Raw genomic sequence first — 26181 nt, forward strand, 5'->3', positions numbered from 1 at the left:
CGAATCGACTCTCCTTGACTTGACTTGCCTTCCCTTATACAATACTTAGATTATATGGCAACTTTTCTTGCCGCTCTTACCGTCTATGTATTATAACTCGATTATATATATGTATGTATACTCAAGATATCTATTTGCTTTTTGTTTGGATGTGTGTATGCCTATGTGTGCCTGTGTCTGTATGGCTTCGGCAAGTTGTTACGAACTCACGAATGAGTCCTATGTCGAATGATTTTCATTTTCTATGTTTCACAGCCGAACCCACAGATGATGCGTACAATAAAGTTAGTACGGTCGATGAAGCCATTGCTACAGGAAGCACAAATATGAATCCTAACGCTGGTTATATGAATTTTCCTAAGCATTTGCAACCATATCCTCAGCATCAGCAGCAGCAACAACAGCAACTGTTGGAACAGCAAAAACAGCGCCAGAAATTGCAACATCAACAACATGCATTGCAACAACAGCAACATCTGCAGCAACAACAACACCAACATCTGCAGCAACAACAGCAACTGCAGCAGCAGCAGCAACAACAACAACGTGAGCAGCAATTGCAACAGCAAATGTTATCACACGATGCCATGGCCGAAGCCGGCTTGTTAACAGTAAAACTGGAACCGCAAATTCATATAAAAGAGGAAATGCCGGAAGCGTCACAGAATAAGGTGAGCTAACAATGCAGTTAAGTCATTAGAAACTCAGCAAATATTGCAAATCTTTTATTGTCACAATGGTTTTTATAGCAATTACTTTTGTTGGCTTGATAAGTGAAAACTTTGATTAGTTATATTTTTTTTTTAAATATTTTAATTTTTGTTGTATTTTCAGTTTTAACTTATTATTTGGTATAGTTTGAAAAAACAAATTTGAATTAATTGTCTTTTTATTTTTGTATTTATGTACATGAATTTTATTTTTCTTAATTTTTATTTATATGAAAATTATAATTTTTTTTCTTTCTCAGTGAAATTTTTTAATTTAGTATCATTTTCAATCAAGTTGTGTACATTAATTGAATTATTATTATTGTTTTTTATCATTAAAAATTCTTATTAATACTTTAAGTCTAATTTATATTGAAAACTTATAAAAAAATATTATTTTTTAGTTTCAAAACTTTTTGTTTAATTAAATTTGTTATGTATTAATTTTTTTGTTTATTTTTCAAATTTTAATTTTTTAAAAAATTAAATAAATTTTTTGGAAACTATTTTTGAATTTATGTGAATTTTATTTTTACTAATTGTTATTTATATGAATATATTAATTTAATTTTTCTCCTTTTTGAATTAATTTTTTTAATTTTCTACGTACATTTTATACATTAATTTAATTATCTAATTAAAAAAATATACATACATACATATATTTGTGTGTTTATATTAAAAACTTAAAAAAACTATTATGTTTTAAGTTTAAAACTTTTTGTTTAGCATTGCTTTTTTCTTTACGCATTAATTTTTTTATGTTTATTTTTTAATTTTTTAAATTATAATTTTAATTAAATTTCTTTAATTATTTAGTGTTTATATGAATTTTATTTTTATGAAATTTTTTAATTTCGTATCCTTTTCAATTAAGTTGTGTACAATAGTTTAATAATTATTATTATATTTTATCATTAAAAATTCTTATTACATATGTATATGTATGTATGTATATTTTTTTTAATTACACTTAAAGAAATAATAAGAATTTTTAATGATGAAATATAATAATAATTTTAAGTGTAATTAAAAAAAATATACATATATACATATACATATGTATATGTATGTACATATTAAAAACTTATAAAACATTAATTTTTTTAATTTTTTTTAAATTTTATTAAAATTAAATTTATTTTACATTAATTTTTTATGATTAAAAAAGTTAAACTTAGTTTAATATTATATTATATACATATGTATGAATAGTATAATATATTTTATATTTTTAATTTTATTTATTTTTTAGCATTGTTGTTTACGTTTTAGTTTTTCTTCTTTCTCTGTTCTTACTTTTTACTTATTTTATTTTGGTAAAATATGCTTAACAGTTTTGATTTACTTTTTTAATATTCATACATATATAGTTTTTTGTTTTTATTTATTTTTTAAATTTTTTATTTCTGTTATTTTTTATGACTTCAATAGTTTAATAATTTTGTTTTACATTATTGATGTTTTTTTATTGTTTTCTACTAAAGGAGCCCGCAGGTGTGTCATCCTGAAAGAGGCAATTTTTTGGAATTAAACAAAAATTTGTTATATTATCAATTATTTTAAAAGTTTTTTTTATTTTTATTATTATTTTAATTATTAAAAATTACAGTGTTCTTAAAATGTATATTAAAACAAAATTGTTTATTTTCATATTTTTTTTAAATTTAATTTTGTTTTAGTTTAAATTTTTACTTTGTTTTCAATTTCAATGTGGCTAAGTTTTTATTATTACTATTTTTTTTAAACTAAGTCTTATATTTAATAGGTATGTATTTTTTCTTAATTTTCTTTTTTATATAAATTTTTCGTTACTATTTTTTTTAAGTGCATACAAACATTTCTTTATTAATTTAACTTTTTATTTTATTTTTATATGTTTACTTTAATTTTTATGACTTTAACTTTTTATTATGTACATACATACATATGTATTACGTTATTTAATAACTCCTTAATATTTTTAATGAAATTATTTGAACTTCTGTTATCAAATATTATTTTTTTTTAATTGCCACTTGTAGGTTTTATTTTTATTATAGTTTTTTTATTCTTTATTTATTTTTTAATTATTATTAAATTAAATTAAAATTATTTTATACAGATCTTTATTACTTAGGTTGGGTTAGGTTATTCTTTATATTTTATTAATATGTTTTATTAAATTTTTTTCCTTGGTTTTTGTTGTATGTTTTTTGGTAATAAATATACTTTTTGTTTCTTTTTTTAATATCTCATTCTCATATTTTTAGTTATTAAATTTATCTCTTTCTTATCTTCTTAAATTCTTAACTTTTTCCAAGTGCGAACCTTATTAGCTTTTGTCACAGGATTGACCGTTTAAACTTAAACCCAAACTACTTTTCATTTTGCAATTCCTTTTATTATTATTTGTATCAATTCTAGTATTTTAATTCTTTTTTTATTTATGTTAATGTCTTACTTATTTTTATTCAAAAGTACTTGTTTTCTTTTTAAATTATTTTTCTATATTATCTCCTTATTGCGCTTTAAAAATCTTCTGTATATTTTACTTTTTTTAAGTATTTCATATTATTTTTTTAATTTAATGTTTGATTTTAAATTATTTTTAGTTTATTTATTATTATTTTTATTTAATTTATAACTTTCATTATTGTTTATTTTTTCATACGTAATTTATTTGGTAATTCAATATTGGTCACATTTTCTTTACTAATTTATATTTAATTCATTTATATATGTACATGCATACACTAACTACTAATTAACAACGACATGCCCCTGTAAATATTTTGACCTATTGGTAAAATGCTGAGGGAATAAAAAATATGTTTTTATTAGTTTCTTTCACATGAAAGTTTTTCTCTCAGTCAGCATTTAAATATTCTTATCAAAAATACTCTCATCCAGAGAAATGGAATTTTAATTAAATTGAGATAAAAGCGGTCGTGCATCTAAACGCGTATATATTTTTCAGTTTTGTTTACAAATTAAGATATTATATCTATGGCTTGCACAATAATTGAAAGTTGCTAAATTTAATCATTTTTGTGAAAAAAGTGTGGATAAATAAAAATACTCTAATGCTGAAGATGCTAGGGCCGTGAACGTTTAGTTTAGAGAAAATAGCCTATCATACGGTGAAAACGCAAATTCGCTAAACATTTCGAAAGCGATGGCGTTTAATGCATGCAATTATTATAATAAAAATAATAATACAAAACAAGTTCCATTCAGAAAAATAAAGCGTAAAACGATATCACGAGAAAACGAATTGATTGTAAATATTATGGGCGATTGAAAGGATCCACTTATAACTGCCAAGAGGAATTAAAGCATCGACTTTTGGGAAAAATGAGAACGCACTAGCCGTAAACACTATTAAGAGGTGATTTCGATGATCACTCAGTCACTTGACAACAAATGAATGCAAAAAGAGAACCCATATCAAAAAAATGTTGGCCTCTCCTGAAAAAGTATAGGACCTTCCAAAGTAAAAAATTTCAACAAATTGTAGGAAAGAACATAAAAGAAGAGAGAAGTGATACCAAAGGACGTTTAACAAAAATTAGTGCCACGCTGATGTCAAGCTGTAATTGACAATAATGAATTTGCTGAAAAATATTGTACTTTGTTTTAAGAATTGCCGCATTTAAAAGCACATAAAGCGTTGTTTATTAGTTGCATGAACCATTTTGATTTTCCATTATTAAAAACTCTAGTATTTACGGAATTTTTTTTTGAGTTACACAAGTATGTTTTGTTTTAAATATTGCCATACTTTTCTTGTAGCCAAGAAAAAGTTTCAAAATTTAAGATGCAGATAAAAAAAATCTACAAATCCAAAAATACTCTTGTGTCGTTGTTATTTAGTTGCACGTAACTGATATTTTCTTTGTAAGTAAGTTTTAGTAAGTCTATTAATTGTCGAATATAGCGTTCTTTTTTTATAGATATAAGATTGTTATTTAAAAAAAAATCATGCATTTTCATATTTTTAATTTAAAACTTAACTTTAAACTAATTTCAATCATTTTAATTACGTTCAGTGTAAATATTTATTAATAACCGTACCACCTCATCTAATCCAACGAACAGCCGCTCAACTTTCCACGCCGCAAAGTTCAAACGGAACGTTCCGACACATTGCCAATTTGCCAGCGCTGCAAACAGGTCTTCTTCAAAAAGCAAAGCTACAGCAAACATGTTTCTCAAAGTCTCTGCGAAATTGTCGAATATGACTTCAAGTGTTCTATATGCCCCATGTCGTTCACATCCAGCGAGGAGCTGCAAACGCACGAACAACTACATCGCGAAAATATGTATTTCTGTCACAAATACTGTGGCAAATATTTTGACACTATCGAACTGTGCGAGGTGCACGAGTACATGCAGCACGAATATGTCAATTATATCTGTAATGTAAGCGCCAGTTTGTGACAAGCCAAATGTAAAAAGCAACAAGCTAAAATGTCTCAACGCATGCCTTCTCTTTCTCCCACTTTAGGTCTGTTCGGCGGGCTTTGCTAGTCGCGATTTGCTATTCGCGCATATGCCACAACATCGCAATCAGCCGCGCTATGATTGCCCGGTATGCCGTTTGTGGTTTCACACAGGCATACAATTGCATCAGCACCGCATACAAGCGCCGTATTTTTGTGGGAAATTTTATCGTCGCGCCGGTGCTGCAGGTGTGTAGAATTTTCCATACTTCCATAATATGTTGAGAACTAAATTTTTTTTTTTCAGCACCTGTCATGCCTGCTGGTGGCGCACCATTTGGGCCGGTGCCGCCAACCCATTCGGCTAATTATAATCTACAAGACTGCTCCATGGGCATTATAGAAAGTAATACATTATTTACTTTGACAAATATATATACATAATAATGAATTGAATTTGTTTTTGCAGTGCCCAACAGCAATAGCTTCTCTTCATATCTACAAAATCGCGCATTTCACCATCAACACCCAGCCCCGCCACATCCGCCGCTACCACCGCAGCAAATGCATCCACATCTCGCGCAACAACAACAACACATGCAACGTCAACAACAGCAATTACATCTGCAACAACAGCATCCACCACCATTTCCAACACAACCGTTACATGCAGCGCCACAACAACCACAGCCAACGCCCGCTCAGCCAGATTTTATGCGCCGCAACAGCATTACTGGTGCCACCGGCAGCGCGACAACAGAATTTCAAATGCCACAAATTAAAACCGAAATAAAAGTGGAACCCGATCTTTATAGCACGCCAGATTATCCGCTGCAGACACCACTGCCACCACCACCTTTACCGCCACCGCCGTTAGGCGCCGCACAACAGTCGACGTTGGCCTCACCATCACGCCAGCGTGGTCGCTTTGGCGACTTCACAAATGAGTCCTTTGGCGCTGGTGGCGCAAGCGCTGACTCTTCGCACACATTTGGCACGCACAATAACAGCAGTGGCAGCAATGGCAACAGTAATGATTTTTCCAACAGCAACACTTCGAGTTTGCAGCGCAGCAACAGCAATGACAATAACGGCAGCAATCATAAGCCGTCAGCATTTCCTGTTGGCAATTTTCATTTCCCCACCACACCAGCAGTGTCGCGCACACGCGTAGTGGATACCGGCGAGGATGGCGCCGTTTGCTGTGTGCCCCATTGCGGCGTCACAAAGCAGTCCAGTCCCACGCTGCAATTCTTTACATTCCCGAAAGATGAAAAGTATTTGCATCAATGGTTGCATAACCTCAAAATGTTTCCGGAACCCGATTCCACGTACAACCAATATCGCATTTGTAGTTTACATTTTCCCAAACGTTGCATTAATCGCTATTCGTTGTGCTATTGGGCAGTGCCCACATTCAATTTGGGTCATGACGATGTCGCGAATTTATATCAGAATCGTGAGATCACCAATACATTTACGATCGGTGAGCGCGCTCAGTGCAGCATGCCCGGCTGTCCGAGTCAGCGTGGTGAGAGTAATTGCAAATTCTACAATTTTCCCAATGACATGAAGACGCGCATAAAGTGGTGTCAGAATGCGCGCTTACCCGTGAATAGTCGGGAGCCGCGTCATTTTTGCAGTCGTCACTTTGAAGATCGCTGCTTTGGCAAGTTTCGGCTGAAGCCATGGGCTGTGCCCACACTACATTTGGGCACACCATATGGCAGAATACACGATAATCCGGGCGTATTCTATTTGGAGGAGAAGAAATGTTGTCTGCCACATTGCAAGCGCACGCGCTCATCCGATTTCAATTTATCGTTATATCGTTTTCCACGCGATGAAGTGCTGCTGCGACGCTGGTGCTATAACTTGCGCCTGGATCCGGCAATATATCGTGGCAAGAATCACAAAATTTGTAGCGCGCACTTTATCAAAGAGGCGCTGGGCTTGCGCAAACTGTCGCCAGGTAAACTGAAGTTTAACAAAAATGTATATTTTTATTTTATATTCACATGTTTAATTTTACTGATACACAGGCGCCGTGCCGACCTTGAATTTGGGCCACAACGACCGTTTCAATATCTATGAGAATGAGCTGCCAACACCACCTGTGGTACCACCGTCGAAAATGTTTAATTTCCATAATGTCTCCGCACCGCCACCAGTCTACAGCAGTCACCGCCATAGCATTGCGTCGAGCAGCAGTCACAGCGAACGCTTGTATCCCAATCCAGTATCGAAGCTCAAATTTAGCATATCGAATATAACGGCCGGTGATGTGAGCTCCATGAGCGGCAGCGCGACACAAAATATTTTGGATTCATTAGAAGTATGCTTTGTGCCAAGTTGTAAGCGTAATCGCAATATAGACAACGTCACATTACACACCATACCGCGTCGTCCCGAGCAGATGCGCAAGTGGTGTCACAATCTGAAGATCGGCATCGAAACGCTGCATAAGGGTGTGCGTATTTGTAGCGCGCACTTCGAGCCATACTGCATTGGCGGCTGTATGCGTCCATTTGCAGTGCCCACCTTGAACTTAGGCCATGACGATCCGAATATCTATCGCAATCCAGATGTTATTAAGAAACTGAATATACGCGAAACATGTTGTGTGCAAGATTGCAAACGCAATCGTGATCGTGATCATGCTAATCTGCATCGTTTCCCATCGAATTTCGAAATGCTCACTAAATGGTGTGAGAATCTGTTGAAGCCGGTGCCCGATGGCACTAAACTCTTTAACGACGCCATATGTGAGGTGCATTTCGAAGAGCGTTGCATACGTAATAAACGTTTGGAGAAGTGGGCCGTGCCGACAGTAAAACTTGGTCATGCCGAAGAGCCGAAACATCGTTTGCCAACGGATGAAGAGATTGCCGAACAGTGGCCGAAGCCGCTAATGCCAAATAAGGGTATAGAAGAGGGTGAATGTTGTGTGTCCACATGCCGACGTGATCCGAAGATCGACGATGTTAAACTCTATCGCACACCCGAAGATCCCGAGCTGTTGGCGAAGTGGGCGCATAACTTGCAAACGGAAACGGAAGATCTTACCACATTACGCATTTGTAATTTACACTTTGAAGAGATTTGCTTTAGCAAAAAGCGTCGCCTACACTATTGGTCATTACCCACACTCAATTTGGCTACGAATGTCGAGCAATTATATGAGAATCCCGAACCGCTAGTACCGCAGGTGATCATAAAGTCAGAGACGAAACGCGAACGTCGACGCATGCGCGATGCCAATGAGCCATTGAAGCCGTGGACACCACGTTGCTGCCTGCCACACTGCCGGAAACGACGTGATACGGATCACGTGCAACTTTTCCGTTTCCCAGTGCTCAATCGACCTATGTTGGCTAAGTGGTGCCACAATTTGCAGCTACCGCAGGTCGGTAATGGTCATCGTCGTTTATGTTCTACACATTTCGAGCCGCGTGTCTTGTCGAAACGTTGTCCCATACCGATGTCAGTGCCCACTTTGGATCTGAATACACCACCAGGTTATAAAATCTATATGAATCCGGCGCGTCTAAAAGCCGTCAAGTTGCAACAAGTCTGCTGCATTTCATCGTGCAGTCGTACACGTGCCGATGGCGTACAGCTCTTCCGATTTCCGCATAGTCGCAGCGTATTGCGCAAGTGGTGTCACAATACGCGGCAACACGCACGCGGTGAATATCGCGTATGTTCGCGTCACTTTGAACCGCACGCATTCGGCGCTAAACGTCTAATGCCCGGCGCCATACCCACATTGAATTTAGATCCGGAAGTTGAGGATGTGTATGCGAATGAAGCGCAGAGCTTCGCTGAAACGCAGTGTGTAGTAAGCGGTTGCGTCGCCAGTAAGGAGTTAGATGGCGTACGGCTCTTCAAATTCCCCAGCGATGATGTCGATTTACTATGGAAGTGGTGTAACAATTTGAAAATGAACCCGGTGGACTGCCGTGGCGTACGTATCTGTAATCGGCACTTCGAACCCGAATGCGTCGGTTCAAAGATGCTGTACAAGTGGGCTGTGCCAACACTAGCACTGGGTCATAACGATGCCGACATTAAGTTGGTGTCCGTGCCGCCGCCAGAGGCACGTTACAGCGATGTGGTGACCAAGTGTTGTGTCCCCACATGCGGCAAGTCACGTAAATTTGATGATGCACAAATGAACAGTTTTCCGAAGAATTTGCGTCTATTCCGCTGTTGGAAACATAACCTCAAATTGGACTTTTTAGACTTTAAGGATCGTGAAAAATATAAAATTTGTAGTGATCACTTCGAACCGGTTTGTCTTGGCAAACTGCGTCTCAATTATGGCGCTATACCTACACTAAATCTGGGACATGATGACACAGACGATTTGTATCCCGTTGATCCCACGCAGATACAAGTATCGCTCTTCGGCAAAATGCGTCCTCGTATTGCTAGCGATAAGGACGCAGCTGAATTTGAGCAGGCTAGTTGTGTTGGAAAAGACGACATAAAATGCTCCTATCCCAATTGTACTGCAACGAAAATGCTGTTAAGCGAACCTTACGACATGCCAGCCGCCTTGCCGCTACATGCGCTTTGGTGCGCACAAATGAAAGTCGATGCGGAGGCGCTCAGCGAGACGCCAAAACTGTGCGGTCTGCATTTCATAAAGCTCTATAAAGCCACATTAGACGCGGCTAACGCGCTAGCGGAGGGTGACAACGAACTTAGTGAGGCCATGAAATCGCTGAACGACACTTATGAAAAGTGTTGCGCTTCACCAATCGTTTGTAGCGCGCAGTGTTGCGTTGCCGGTTGTGGTAGTAATCAGGTTAGTGGCAGCCGTACAGCACAACGCCTCTACTTATTCCCTACTGCGGTCGGCAGCGGCATTGACTTATTAGAAAAATGGTGTCACAATGTAGATGTTAGTGCAGCGGATCTCAGTCGTTTTACGCACAAAGTATGCGCGCGTCATTTCGAAGCACAATGTATTGGCCCGACACAACGCTTACGCTCATGGGCCATACCCACTTTGCAGCTCCAACAAAAACCGGAACACAAAATACATGCTGTACCAGAATTGGGTAGCGCGGCGCGTCCGCATGAAGCGCGTTGTTGTGTAGCCACGTGCGCACGCGAACGCGGTGATTTCGAAACAATGCGTCTTTTCAGTTTTCCCATCATCGATGAGGTGCTCGAAAAGTGGTTGCACAACTTGCAATTGACACGCAATCAGTGCGCACGCTTGCGCATCTGTGAGCAACATTTCGAGCCGCGTTGCATTGTCAAGACGCGCTTGCTGCGCTGGGCCGTACCAACATTGCTGTTGGAGCGCAATGCCGAGGAGCTGCTACAGAACGAACCGCCGGTACAAGCCGCAGCGCCTGCCGCAGCAACCGCTGATGAAGTCGATGCAATTGATACTGCAAGTAATATCGAAGGCGATGAAGATATGCGTGATGTTGATGATGAAGAGGATGACAATGATAGCGGCGAATTGGCGGCAGTGCCCAACGTAAAGATGAAAAAATCACTTGGCATTTTTAAGTGTTGTGTACCGAGCTGCAGACGTACCCGCCTGCAACACGGCGTGCGCCTCTTCCAATTTCCCACAAGCCATCAAATCTTGCGCAAATGGTGTCACAATTTAAAAATTTCGCTCGAAAAGGCTTCAGATCCCGCCTTACGTATTTGCAGCGTACACTTTCACAAACGTTGCATTGACGGCAAAGAGTTACGTCCCTGGGCCAAGCCGACCAATGCTCTCGGTCACAGCGGTCCCATCTATGAGAATCCCAAAAATCTACCCGGCGTCTTTCTACCCAAATGCTGTTTGGCACATTGCCGTCAACGGCGCACACTCGAAAATGACTTACGTACATTTGGCTTCCCCAAAGATGAAGCTCTTATGCGCAAGTGGTGCGCAAATTTACGCATGGAGCCACGCGCCAATCACGCACGCATCTGCATGTCACACTTCCCGCCCGAGGCGATGGGCAATAAGAAGTTGCGCGCCAATGCGGTGCCTACGCTAAATTTGGGACACAACGAACCGTTGGAGTATGACAACGCTTTGCTGATCGCGACAGCGATGAAGGCAAGAAATGTAAGTAGTGAATAGTTTTTTGTGGAAAATATTTAGTGTAGCTTAGTTGTGGAACTTAAGTTTGTGTTCCACTCCTTGCGCTAGTAAGTACATTTTATGGAACATATACTTCAGCGACATAACGCTTTTAATATAGTTTAGTTGTGGAATTTAATTTTATGTTCCACTTTATCCACTAGTATACTATTTTCAGCGCGTATTATTTTTTTCTAGAACATTCGATATTGAGCATGGGTAATTTGTGGAACTTTGTTTTAGGTTCCACTTTATGATGATGAGTTAACTAATTTTAGCAAGTATAATTTTCCTTTTCTTTTGGAACTTAATTTTAGGTTCCTCTTCATCCACTAGTAAATATAATTTTATGAGTATATTTTCCTTTTTAAATACACAGAGTATTTTGGGAACATTTTTAGCAAAGTTTAGTTGTGGACATTAAGTTTGTGTTCCCCATATTTCACTAGTAAGTCCATTCTATGGATCATAATTTTATCCGTTCTTTAATCATTCAGAGACATAACGTTTTTACAATAGTTTAGTTGTGGAACTTAATGTTAGGTTCCACTTTATCCACTAGTAGATACCTTTAAGTGATATTATTTCCTTTCAAGATCATAAAGTATTGGAACAAGCTACTTTGTGGAACTTAATTTTAGATTTCACTCTATCCACTAGTAAGGGCAAAGACAATATGGTTAGGAGCTTATTTTAGATATGGAATTCATGTTCCACTTTTTCTAATTGCGCGTAAATTTTAATGAATTTTTTTCTTTTTCTTTAAATAGCCGTTAGAGGAAAAGAAAGTTTTGAATTCGGATGCTAGTGACACCGAATTGGGAAACATCGGCGGATACGATGATGAAATGGATGACGAAGACAATGATGACGATGATGACTATCGCATCGATGAAGAAGATGACGAAAATGATTTCTATGCTTCCGCCGGCGTTGGTAATAGCGATGAAGAGGAAGAGGAAACGGTTGAGGACTTTACGCCGAGCATTAGTGCCGCAACCGGTGACGACGATGAGTTGTATAGTAATACCGAGGCGCGTGATGACGACAATTTCATAGTCGATTCGGCAGATGAAGATGAGGAGGGCGCTGAAGTAGAAGATGAGGATGAAGAAGACATCTACGGTAACGAAGAAGATGATGATGAGGACGATAGTGAGGACAGCGACGAAAGTGTTGTCGAAAATATATACAACAGTCCTGCAGAGGAGGATGACAGCGACAGTGAAAGCGAAGTTAACGCCGATGACAACAACGCTGACAGCAAAGACGCCGAAGCCGATGATGATGATGTAGAAATGCTGATCGATGCCGATGAGGATGAAGATGATAAAAGCAGTTACAATGCCTGCGATCCACTCGACTTTGTGGAATGTGTTAACCAAAGCGATGATACGCAACAAAATGAAGCACCGGCCACCTCAACAAAACTACGCAATCTCCGTCAAGCAGGAAAAAATATGCGTAAGCGACCAATAACATCGTCGCCGACAAATTATGAAGATGACTCCAATACAAATTACAGTAATGCCGATGAAACGACACGTTTCACTGCAACCACTTCGAATTCCGCATCGGCAACCACATCGTCGGCATCAGCTTCAGCTGCGGTCACGTCCAACGCACCAGCGAGTACACGTCATTGTGGCGCTGACAAAATAAGTCGTTCGGTTTTTCGGCTTTGTTGCCTCAGACATCGTAGGAAGAAGAAAGCACCACCAGATCCACCACCTGATATGCGAAGCGCGCGCGCCAAAGCGCCAGCAGTACGTCGGACGTTGATGAATAATATTGCACGCCCTCGTCGACAGCGCGCTTACTGTGCAGTACGCCGTTGCGGACGCACCGCCGGTGCTGCTGTCACGCTATATCGTTTTCCATTAAGCGGCAGTCGCTACTGTCGCCGTTGGTGTGCACAGTTAAAAATTAAAATGACGCATACATCGCGCCGGCGCATTTGTCAACGACACTTTCCCTACAGTTTAGTAGATCGGCGTCGTAGACGCTTGCGTTTCGGCGCAATACCAACACGCAATTTATATAACACCACAAAACAGTTCAAGCGTAATCCACTTTATGGCTTATATAAAAATACAACACAATCGACAGCGGACGCGTCAGAGCGCGCGGCCTGCGCGGATACAACGCAAACCAGCGCCGCGCAATTGAACGTTTATAATCGTTGCTGCGTGCCAAATTGCGGCAAATCGCATCAAGTGGATGGCGTAACGCTCTTCCGCTTCCCAAAACTACGCTCACTCTATCTCCAATGGGCTACGAATTTGCGCTTAATGCCAACCATGCGTTTGGTGCAAGTCTACAAAGTTTGTAGCGACCACTTCGAACCCCAATGCCTCAGCTATCAGCGTAGAGATCGTGCCAATCTGAAATATGGTTCTGTGCCTACACTGAAGTTGGGTCATAACGACACCTCTAAAATATATACGCAAAACACGCTACTGCCACAAAAGCGCCGCGGTCTTGGTAGACGCAAATGGTATCCGCAAAAAGGTGTCAACGAATGCGCTGTGCATGATTGTAAGGTAGCGCAGTTTCTACAAATGCAACTGTTTGCGCTGCCAGCGACGCTCAAACTGCAAGAGCGCTGGTGTAACTATTTCAAATTAAACTTCACCGGCGCGTCGAAAGACGCCACCGAATTCTTTGAAAATGTACGTTTATGCGCTTTGCACTACATGGAGGGTTATCAAATGGCCACTTACAGCGACGGTGCGCGCAAAGGTTCATCTGCGGCGTTGGACGAACTCGAGGCGAATTATGCGCGCATAACCAGTTCGACGCGCATACAAATGCTGAAATGTTGTGTGCCGAATTGTTCGACGAAATTCACGGACAACGTGCGTTTGACCGCATTTCCCAGCGCGGAAGAGCTGCGCGCTAAGTGGCAACACAATACACAAGTGTCGTTTAGTCCATCGCATCGTTATTTGTATAAAGTATGCGCCTTGCATTTCGAGGAGCGTTGCTTCGCCAAAAAACGTCTCTTTATGTGGGCTATACCCACATTGCATTTACCGCGACCGCAAAATCAAGATACAGAACATAAGCTGTTTGAAAATCCCATATTTGACAGCGTGAGTGGCGCCCAATGTTGTGTTGAAGATTGCGCAACGAATCAAGTTAAACAGGAGGCGCCGGCAGTGAATGATGATGACAAGGAAGTGTGTAAAGCGGCAGTGCGCTTTTGGCATTTTCCACAAGATGACGCATTACGCGAAAAATGGTGCCATAATTTGGGGCTCAGCGCGCGAATTAACGAAATCAGCCATACCAGTCGGCGTTGGCGCATTTGCAGTCGCCACTTCGAGCAATTCTGCATCGGTAAGACGTTGCGCAGCTGGGCTGTGCCTACATTGCATTTACCAAAACCGGTCAAACATGCTAAGAGCGGCAGACGTTCCACATATATTTACCAAAATCCCGATAGCGCTGCAGTCTACTATCGCTGCTGCATTAAGACATGCCATCAGCTGCGCGATCTTGATGCTGGCATACGCCTATATGCATTCCCCAAAAAGGAGACAATGCTACAGAAATGGGCGCACAACATTCGCATGCCCGCAGTGAAGTGTCGCTACGCGCGCATCTGCACGTTGCACTTCGAAGCGCAATGCTTGCGTCCGCAAATGCAGTCGTGGGCGCTACCGACCATCGATTTGGGACATGACGAAGCCGATATTTTCCGTGTGCCGAAGGTGAAGTTAATGGTTACGAACGAACGCTGCTGCCTACCGCATTGCAGCAAGCGACGCAGCCGCGACAATGTACATCTTTTCACCTTTCCGCGCGACAAAGATGTGTTGGACAAATGGTGGCACAATTTAGCGATTGGCGTACAGGATGTAAAACGACGTCTCATCTGTGAATCGCATTTTGAGCCGCGCTGTATTAGCAAGCGCCGTTTAAAACGTTGGGCCATACCAACACTACATTTGGGACACACAAACGATACGCTCAAGAATCCAACACCAGCTGAAGTGGCAACTTATGAAAATAACACAACAGCACGACGCTCACAAACACCCTCGAAAATGACGCGCGCCAAATCAACGCAACCAACAGCGCCTACAAGCACTTCACAGAAATGCTCAATCGCACACTGCGCACGTGGCACCGATAGCAGCGCGCTGTATCGCTTTCCCAAACCAGACTGGTTGCGCAAGAAATGGTGTGACAATACGCGTATAGACGAAGAGACCGCCAAACAGGCGAAAATTTGCGCGCGCCATTTCGAACCGCATGTTATGGGCAATCGCAAACCGCGTCCATGGGCGTTGCCAACCATGGAATTGGGCGCTGACGAAAACGGCGCGCCCATGCCTGTCGTACATGCAAATCCCAAACAGCTGTCGCGTTTTCATCCCGAAGAGCATGAATGGGGCGAGCTGCGTTATGTGCGCGCTAACCATTGCTCTATAATATCTTGCTTGAAATCGAAAAAAGATGGCGTAACACTTTTCAACTATCCCACGAAACGCCACATGTTGCAGAAATGGGCTGAGAATTGTCGCCATTATCCGTATCAAGCCAAACGCTATCGTTTCCAGCTGTGCGGCGCACATTTCACTGCTGATTGTTTCAAACGCGAAGGCACACGTTTACGCAAAGGCTCAGTGCCTACCCTAAAGTTGGGACATGATGATGCGCAGATACACCAGAGTGAATTCGAAAGCGTAAGCGCCATAAAAATTGAAATGAAAGTACTAAAAAGTTGCAGCGTACCACAGTGTGGGCGCACAAATCTACACGATGGCGTGCGGCTCTTCAAATTTCCCTACGAACGCGCCGAGACGTTAGAAAAGTGGTGCCATAATTTACGCATGAACGCGGCCGATTGTCGCAACGCGCTAATCTGTAATATGCATTTTGAGCCGCGTTGCGTTGGTGGCGGTCATCGCGGTTTGCTTTTGCGCGCCATACCCACATTACTGCTGGGACACAATGATAGCGATATTTTAAACAATCCAGAAACCTTTGAGCGACCTGAGAAGCTAATCAGCTGCTGCGTACCCGGTTGTATTAACACCAAACAAACCGAAGGCATAACGCTGAGCGCTTTTCCGAAGTTGCGTAGCCATTTTGAGAAGTGGGCGCACAACCTACAGCTGCCGGTCAGCACCACCGTCTGGCATACGTACAAAGTCTGCAGCGCACACTTTGAGAGCTACTGCTATGAGCACGGACGTATCAAGGTGGGCGCAATGCCGACACTAAAGTTGGGACACAGCAACGCAATTGACTTGTACACCGTCAGTGAAGAGACAATGAGTCAAGCATTTAAGCGCAAACGTGTCGCGCCCAAAACTGAGACGCCGAAAGCGCCACACGAAGCGTGTTGTTATCCGGAATGTAGAGAAATGGAATTGCGTTTGACAAATCAACTTTTTGAGTTTCCACGTTTGGATGACATACGACGCGCTTGGTACGAAAGTGTTGGTTTGAGCGTTGAAGAGCAGGCGGAAGAAGTATGTGTGGCAATTGAAAATGAAACACAAAAAACCGCGCCCGACAACGACATGCCGCAGGAGGTTGATGCTGCTGCAGCTGCTGCTCCTGCTCCGATAAAAGTTACGAAAATATCTCCCAAATTATGTCCAATGCATTTCAAATTACTCTACATTGAGCATGCCGCTTTGCTGGATACACTCAAATCGGACAGCACAGCAGACACGCAGCGCATATTGCATAAGCTTGACGAGACCTACACAAAAGTATGCGATATATCGTGCGTGCGTCGCATTAGCTGCGCTGTGCCAGGTTGCAATTCGAATTATCTCACCACTAAATCGCTGAAATTCTTCAAATTTCCCGATAATGCCGAGATGCGCGCCAAATGGTGTCACAACACACAAGTCATAATCGATCCGGATCGCTTGTATTGCTACAAAATATGTGAATTACATTTCGAAGCAAGCTGCTCATCGCAATTGAGCAAAAAAATGCAACGTTTGAAATCCTGGGCGCTACCCACTTTGCAATTGCCGCCACGCGCTGCAGACGCGCCCGAAATATATGCATTACCAGCGCCCGATACGGTAGCCGAAACAAAACGCGCCTCATTGCTACTAAACGCGCCACTCAATAAATGCTGTATAGCCAGTTGCGTGTACGCTAAAGCGCCGGCGGAGCGCACGGTTAGCGCTGATAGTGAAATACAGTTTTTCAATTTTCCCAACGATGCAGAATTACTCTACAAATGGGTATATAATACACAAATCAGTATGGTCGCGGCTACTAATGCGCGCATCTGCTCGCTACACTTTGAAAAACACTGTATTAATAAACGCTTGCGCATGTATGCGGTGCCAACACTGCTGTTGGGCCACCAGAAAACCGATATCTATAAGAATCCCTCGGATAAGAGAGTAGCGGCAGAGGCAATGGAGAGCAAACCGCCCAAGTTACCAAAGTGTTACGAAGACAACGTTGCTGATGACGCCGAAGTTGAAGAAGAAGAAGAAAAAGAAAATGATGATGATGATGATGATGATGATGATGTGTTGTTAGCGGATGTTAAGGCGCACAAAATGAAATTGAAAAAAACCGACATAACTAAATATAAAACTGAAGTGTTTGACGAAAGTGAAGCGCGCACAGTGCGCAAGTCTGCCGCGCACGATGAGAAGAAGCCAGACCGCGCGCTGCTCGAGCCAATGCTAGTGGTGAAAACCGAATTGAAGGAGCGCAAAGAAATCACAACAACAACAACAAATAAACCGGCAACGCAGCCCAAACCATATCACCAACCTTTCATCATAAATATTAAACAAGAAAAGGATGTCGAAGAGAACTATACCGCCGAAGGCATTGAAAATCAAATGAAGCAAGGCTTACTCGATATGTTTAATAGTTTTGGCGACACTGGCGTCGAACAGGAGCCCGATGACATTAACGAGCTGGGCGACGAAGTGACGCAAATGGAACGCGATACCGCGCGCCATTGCCGCATTGTCGGTTGTAATAGCTACGCGCGCAATGCGGGCGTCACGCTGTTCAAATTTCCCTTTCCACTCGACCAATTCCGCAAATGGTTGCATAACACACAATTGGAGGTGGACTATACACGCCGTTGGCGTTATCGCATTTGTCATCGTCACTTCGAACCGATTTGCATGCAATTCCGCAAGCTACCGCCCGGCACCATGCCCACGCTGAATTTGGGACCTAAGCGGCCCGCGCACATATATGAAAATGAATTCGACGTGAATAGCTTAAGTAAATATAAAACGAAACCACAACAACAAAACCTAACAGCAACAACAACAACTAGTAATGTATTGAGCGAATTAAATGACGAAGCGGACACGAGTAGCTCCTTCGCCGCGCCCACACACCACAACAATGATAATATCGATCCAAGCGCTGACTATAACGATGACTATGCAGATTTTGTAGACAATACGCCGATCGACCGCGATACATCGCGTCATTGTCGCATACCCGATTGCAATAGTCACGCCAAAGATCCCGGTGTAACGCTCTTCAAATTCCCCATGTCCGAGTATCTGTTTCACAAATGGCTCTACAATACACAACTTAAGGTGGATTATACGCGCCGTTGGCGCTATCGCATCTGTCAGCGCCACTTCGAACCGATTTGCATGCAATTCCGTAAGCTACCGCCCGGCACCATGCCAACGCTGAATTTGGGTCCTTCGCGCCCGGCGCGCATCTATGAGAATAGTTTCGATATTAACCATTTGAAAAAATTCAAAACTAAATTGAAAAATAACACCACAACAACAAGTACAGCTATTGCTCCAACATCCACTTCGGCCATAATGCACTCAAGCCATGCCGATTACACCGATGACTTGGAAACGAGCAGTTCGTACGCCGTCGATGCAAATGTCAGCAACGCCGCTCAATTGCCGCTACTCTCATGTACCGTACGCCATTGTACGAGTCAATATCACGCGCTACACGAGGGCTTACATTTGCATAAATTGCCGACGAATATTATGTTGCGCGAGAAATGGATTTACAATTGTCGCTTCTCGGAGGAGACGCTCATCAGCATGAGTTCACGCATACGCATCTGTTCGCTCCACTTTACACCTAACTGCTATTATGGCGTTAAGCGTCAATTGAAATTTGGCTCAGTGCCCACTTTGCGTTTGGGTCATACCGATCCCAATATATATCCGCATGGTTTTAGTAATGAAAGCGAGGCCCAAATGGCGGGCAAACAGCATACAGCACAGCACACATGGCGCACCAAACGCTTGCAGTCGTCCACTGATGCCAATCAAGATATTTGCTGCCTCATCAATTGTCGACATAGCAGGCGTGAGTACACGCGGCATTTCGCCTTTCCAAGCGAGCGCGAGCTACTCGATCAATGGCTCAATGCACTCGGCATGGAGTTTAATAGTTCGCGTCCAGATGATTATAAAATCTGTGAATGGCATTTCAAAGCGTCCGATTTCGATGGTGAAGTACTGCGCGCCGACGCAGTGCCCACGCGCAATTTGAAGATAGACGATGCCAATCAAACGGATGATGAGGATGATAATGAGGACGAAGATGATGATGTACTTTGGAATGCAAACGAAGAGCCGCTGGATGAACGGTGAGTAAGAGTGGACTTCAATTGTGAATATTTGATCGAAACTTCCTGGCGGCAGTTAGTTAGGAAGAGGCTTTCTACTGTTATGATTCCACGTCAATATTGTCAACCTAGTTGCACAAGGTTCTTAAGCTTTACTATAGTTAGGTTAGGTTAGGTTCGATGGTTGATCCGGAGATCGCACTTGGACTATTATACATAATCTTGCAAATATAACTCATGTATCCGATGTTACATATAAGTCGGCAAAGTGCCTAGTGGCCATTACAAATTTGCTTAGGCGTTTAATTTGTATTCCCACCAACTCGGTGGAATATCTGAAAGTGTCAACTCGCAACGCTGATTTCGTAAACGCTGATAATCAAAAAGGAAGTATTGAGATGTTTCAACCTCGTCTTCTTCCATTTAGCTTCTGCAACAGGCATACGGTAAGATTCAGCTTGTAAGAGCTGTTAGAACCCCAAAACTGAGGAGATGCCAGCTTTTCTGAGGGCAAAGAGCTCACTGGATCTCTTTGGGTCGATCTTGGGCCAAAAATATCTTGCGACAACGCAAGAACCGATGGTAGCCCATCGCTGAACAAGCTTCCGCGAATCCCAGCTTTCTAGTAATGGAACACCCGAGGAGAGTGGACCCCGACTAGTTCCCATTCTTGTCTTCCCTTGCCAGTACAGTTAAGTGCGATTCCACTGTTGTCTGGCATCCATACTTGGTTGCTGAAGCAGCCTTAAATGTACGGTTTGTGAACTCAAGACTAGTGTCGCCTGCTATCGAAGTGGATGGTTATTTCTCCTAAGCACTCCTGAGCAGTAAATATACCGCTAACTTTATGACAGCAAACTCGTCTTAGAAAATTATATTCTAGTCTGAAACTGAAGTTGATAGAGAACCTTCCCCCAAGCTTTGACCCATTAATAAAGAAGTTCTTTGCCTCTGTCCACGAACGGCTTCTTCCCAAGTACAACTCCCTCGAGTTTTCAGGGTAAAAAAAGGAGTTTTTTTTTATCGAATCCATGATCCGAATGATCGGATACCAAATCAAAGCGTGCCAGGATTTCCAAATGTTTAGACGTCTAAAAACCAATTCAGTTCCGCTTGAACGACTCTTTTGGTCGATGGTTTACTATAATATTTTCTATTGAAAAAAATGGTATGTATTTTAATACAAATCTTTATTATGACCTTAAAAATAATTTCCTGAGGCAATGCAAGTCTGCCAACTCTTAATACAATCGTCCATACACTTGACTCGTTTGGGATGGTCTTCAGTGCCTTCAGCAAATTTCGTTTTTATCGATTTCTGCTCATTTTGGTCCGTCATTCGGTAGATTTTTGGACAGTTTTGACTTCATATTTATAAACCCACGTCTCGTCACTAGTAATTATGTCTTTGAAGAACGTAGGGCTTTAGGTACGTTGTCAAACATCACCTCTACTCGACGTCATTTTTCCAAAAGATTCACACGAACATAAAATAAGGTTGTACCAAATTAGAAAAATGTATAGGAACAGTCCGGATCAAATTTGATCACGAGTAGCGCTCATTATATTTTGCAAAATTTCGTTATCCACTATCAGTGTAATCCTCATACGACAAAGTTAATTAATTAATATATTTATAACTGAAATTCCTCTTTTTATTTTCCCGCAGTCCATCAACTTCCGCAGCAGCCGCTGCCGCAGCGTCAACTACTACACCCGATGGCTACAACTTAATCCCGGGCTCGCGACGATGCTGCCTGGTGCACTGTCGCAAACAACTATTCCAAGATAACGTGCGCACCTTCAAATTCCCCACAATCCATGAACAATTCGAGAAGTGGGTGCACAATTTAGGCATCAAATATGACGGCCACGCACCTTGGCGCTATCAAATTTGCAGCGAACACTTTGAAAACCAATGCATTATACATTACGAAAACAAAGCCAAGTTGTTTAGATGGGCTGTGCCCACTTTGAAATTGGGCAAACGTGCGCCAGCCATACTCTTCACGAATGAGAATCCCAAAAAGCTGCAACAAAGAGATGCAGACTATGATCGCGTCTATAGAAATTCAACTGCCGGCGGCTATGCGGACAACGTGGATAATGAGGAGACCATGGATACGACAAATGATGAGTTGAGTTCCAGTGCGCCGCCCGCAGATGCGCCCAAACAGATGGCTTATCAGCAAGAAGATATGGATTTGTTAGCACCAATTGAGCGACCGCCACACAAAATGAGCAGCGCAACGAAACGCAGCAATTATGCGTATACCGCGAGCAATGATGACGGCGACGATTACTATGATGGTGATGATGATGCTTACGATATGGGTGATGGTGAAAATTCACTTTTGAATGTCATACGCGAGGAAAAACCGAGCGCTGTGAAGGAAGGTACACCAGCCTCGTCGTTCTTCTCATTGCAACTGGTACGCGGCGGTTCCGCTAAAGTGCGCGCCTGCTGTCTGCCGCACTGTGGACGCACTCGTGAGTCCGGTGTGCGTTTATTCCGTTTCCCCACAGAACCCGTCTTCCTCAAACGCTGGGAATACAATTTACGCGTGCTCTTCAATGAGTCACAGCGCAATACGCACCTAATATGTAGTGCGCATTTCGAGCGTGGCCAATATAATAAACGTTTAGTCGTAGATGCCATACCGACGTTGAATTTGGGCCACAACAGCACCGATATCTATCGTAATGGACAATATGAGCCGACCAGAATGCATAAGCGCGCACTGACTGCATCACCACCGCGCATACCATCGTCAAACAGCTTGCCGCTGAGTAGTCACAAACCGTTGCATTGTAATGTGCCCGCTTGCGCTGATACGCAAAGTAAACGTCGTCTGTACCCCTTCCCCAGCAATCATGGGTTCGTGAAAATTTGGGCCGAACGCACACAGATCGCTTACGATGCGCGTCATCATGCCGAATTGCGCGTTTGTGAGCTGCACTTTGAGACAGATTGCTTTAGCGCGCATGGCCTAAACAATAATGCTGTGCCCACATTGTATTTGCCTGCACCAAATGCACTGCCAACACCTGCTTCGCTTGCGCCAGTCGCACCAACAAAAATTCCACCGCCCATTGGTCGCTCTGCGGCTGCGTCCACTACGATGCCGAAGCTGAGTGCGATCACTTGTAGCGTTACCAATTGCAGCAATAGTACCGCTACACGTACGGACTTGAAAATATTCTCGAAATTCCCCGATGATTTCGAATTATTCACCAAATGGTGTTTCAATTTGAAAATCGATCCACGCACCTATGTGGACGGCAGTTATAATGTGTGCAGCGAACATTTCGAACCATTCTGCATTGGCGGCCATAGTTTGCGTGTCTGGGCTGTGCCCACGTTGCGTTTAGGTCACAACAGCAAGCTTATACATAGTGTCGAACGTCCTGCTGAGATGGAAACCAAGTGTTGTTTGCCGCATTGTGGACGCAAGAAGAGCAAAGATGGCGTGGAGTTCTATAGCTTCCCTAAAGGTAGGAATTGCAAAGATATAAAAACATATAATTTATAACCATAACACCAAGTATTAACGGTTCATATAAAACCGAGGCAATACAAACCGAAATCAAGAGAGCCGACTTTAATATATTGGAAATATGAATCAATTGGAGAGACGAGAGAACTTCCTTAAAATAATTTGACAGTCCGGTCCGTTCCGGTTACGTAGACTCGACTATCGTGGGAATGCTTTGCGCACCTCCTTAGGAACAAGCAATATCATTCGTCTCATCATCCTGAGCATTTTGATATATAACGCTAACCTCGATTAGTTTTAGGTTAAGTTAGGTGAACAAAACTATTAGACAAGAAAAAATTACCCTAATTAAAAAAATTTATAAATATAATAGAATAGAATATAGATTTTTAATGTTATTGTATTATATATTATTTTAATACATCTCCCTGCCTTTATTTCCAGGTGATATCTATCGGCAGTGGTGTCAAATACTCAAAATCGATGAAGGCCTCTACCGCAACACCGATAAGAAGATCTGTAGCGCACATTTCCGTGCAGACTGTTTCAACAGTAACGGTACATTGCGATTGGGCGCACGCCCAACAATGCTCTTGCGTAATCGCACCGCCACAGCGGCAGCACATATGCTCAAACCGCCCGCGCCCTACCGCAGCAAGTGCATCGTGCGCATTTGTCATGAAATGCAACAGCTCTATAGCTTCCCGGCGCAACGCAATCTCTGCACGAAATGGTGTCACAACCTGAAAATCGACTACTACCCGAAACTGCATGAGAATATGAATTTCAAAATCTGTCGGCGTCACTTCGAGCCGAATTGTCTGCTGAGCGGCGGCAAACTACATGCCGAAGCGGTGCCGACAGTGCAGTTAGGACACAACGATGTCAATATCTATCAGAATTTGGTAGGCATAAAGCACAGCGCCAGCACGACCAGCTATGATGATAACAGCAGTTTGCGCACAAGCGTCAGCACCGTACACACATGGTTGATGGATGTCGATGCGGAAACGAATGCTGCCAACAATATGCCGCCTGTCGGTAGTGTGGATGCTGTCACAGGTGGTGTCGGTGGTGGTGCTGGTGCTACTGCAGACGCTGATGATGATATGGTGCGCATGGAATACGAGCCGCCTGTCGATTTGGAGCCGACTGTTGTCACTGAGAATATTGCCGATGATAATCTGGACTTGACCGACAGCGCCTATATGCAAATGGAGGATGACACCTACTATGCAGACTTTGAGGAGCAACGTTTGTTGCCGCAAAGCAGCACTTTTATAGCTGCTGAGAGCGCGGAGGTGATTGACTTGGACGCTGTGGATGCTGTGCAAGAGCAGTTTCCCAATTGGTCGCAAGACGATGCCGTGCTGGTGGATGATGACGACGAGGAGGAAGATGATGATGCGCTGTTGTGGCCATTAAATTAAATATTTTTAAGTTAAAAGAAGCAAAATTTATTGAAATTAGTTATATAAGTGAAAAGTTAATACGAAAAGTATAGAGAGTTTATAATATGCAGCAAAGAAAGAGAGAGCGGGAGAGAGAGTTAACGTTAGTGTAAGCGTTTAAAAGTGCGAAAGTAAAAATGACAGAAATATACATACATATGAATGAAGAGATTGTAGCAAGAGGGGAAAAAGTGTGTATGAGCGTGAAGGCAGCTCGAAATAGTGCACACATTTATGTGCATAATTATTGCATTAAATACTATATAAAAAACTTTTTTTGTATTTTTATGAAATATAGACACTATTGTATATCTAAGAAATAATTTAACTTAAGATTTTTCATAAATGTAACTTTTTATATATTTTTTCATCTATTTCATATTTTTTGTGTTAACTACTTTTTAAACAATTTTTTTTTTAAATAATTTTTTTAATATTTTATTTAAATAATTTTTTTTTAATAATTTTTTTAATAATTTTTGTTAATAATTTTTTAATAAAATTTTTACTAGTTTTTTTTTGCTATTATTGGATGCAATTTTCTTCATTTCCGATCACTTATAAATTTTCACTTTTCAAATCAAACACATACTTGCATACACTTTTGTCAAACAAAAGATACATACATGCGTTAACAGTTAATATGAAAAACAGTTAACAAAACTAAAAAGCCAGAAATCAATATTTTGTTGGTTTAATATATATTCATTTATTACATATACGTAAGTGGCAATAAAAATATAAGAATTAATGAGAACAAAAATTATAAAACCTAATTATTTTTAAGCAGGAAATATGTTCCGAAACTGCAATTTCATTCTTAAGTTCCTCATGAAACCTTGGAGTGGTTTTGAAATGTCGAAAATTATGAACTGGATTTTCTAGCCTATGAAATAAATTTTTATATCAAACACAAACACTTGTATTTAATTTAAAACTAATATTTTAACTTTTTCTTTTTTTATTTGCAGGATTAAAGTATTTTTTTAATTACATAAAAATTACTTGTTTGTTTAAAAGCTTAATTTTTAATGATTATATATACATATGTGTTTAGTAAAAAAATCCTAAAAATTACTTTAAATAATTTTTTCAACAAATCACTAGCAAAATTACTTAATAAAAAATATTTAAAAAATGCTAAAAAGAATTACTTTAAAAAACATTATTATGGAAACAAATTTTTTTACAGTTTTAAGTTCAACAAAATAGAAAGGTATCAAATTTTCTTGGAGGCCAAAAACTTCTGAAAAACATAAAGAAATTAGTAAGGACAAGCAGCTGTTTCGGAATAAATGAAATATAATAAACCAAACCTAATAGACGGAAAACTTAAAACTCAATTTCCAATCCTTTTTTAGATTTTTATTGAATATAATACAGATGAAAAATCGAAATTTCAAGGCTTATCGATCAAATCA

General features: G+C 41.1%; 1 protein-coding gene across 1 annotated transcript in view; it reads left to right on the forward strand.

Annotated features, from left to right (window-relative positions):
• The window catches only part of LOC120767197, a 46557-nt gene extending 21410 nt beyond the window's left edge, over window positions 1–25147 (forward strand). Inside the window, exons 2-10 of the mRNA XM_040092998.1 lie at window positions 256–671; window positions 4791–5114; window positions 5200–5383; window positions 5442–5540; window positions 5604–7106; window positions 7177–11225; window positions 12011–19833; window positions 21482–23307; window positions 23754–25147. Of these exons, the coding sequence (XP_039948932.1) occupies window positions 256–671; window positions 4791–5114; window positions 5200–5383; window positions 5442–5540; window positions 5604–7106; window positions 7177–11225; window positions 12011–19833; window positions 21482–23307; window positions 23754–24739 (17210 nt within the window). The 3' untranslated portion in view covers window positions 24740–25147. The remainder of the gene's footprint in view (window positions 1–255; window positions 672–4790; window positions 5115–5199; window positions 5384–5441; window positions 5541–5603; window positions 7107–7176; window positions 11226–12010; window positions 19834–21481; window positions 23308–23753) is intronic.
• Window positions 25148–26181: the final 1034 nt, after the last annotated feature.

This window comes from Bactrocera tryoni, chromosome 2 (assembly GCF_016617805.1).
Source record: "Bactrocera tryoni isolate S06 chromosome 2, CSIRO_BtryS06_freeze2, whole genome shotgun sequence".
NCBI classification, from domain to species: domain Eukaryota; kingdom Metazoa; phylum Arthropoda; class Insecta; order Diptera; family Tephritidae; genus Bactrocera; species Bactrocera tryoni.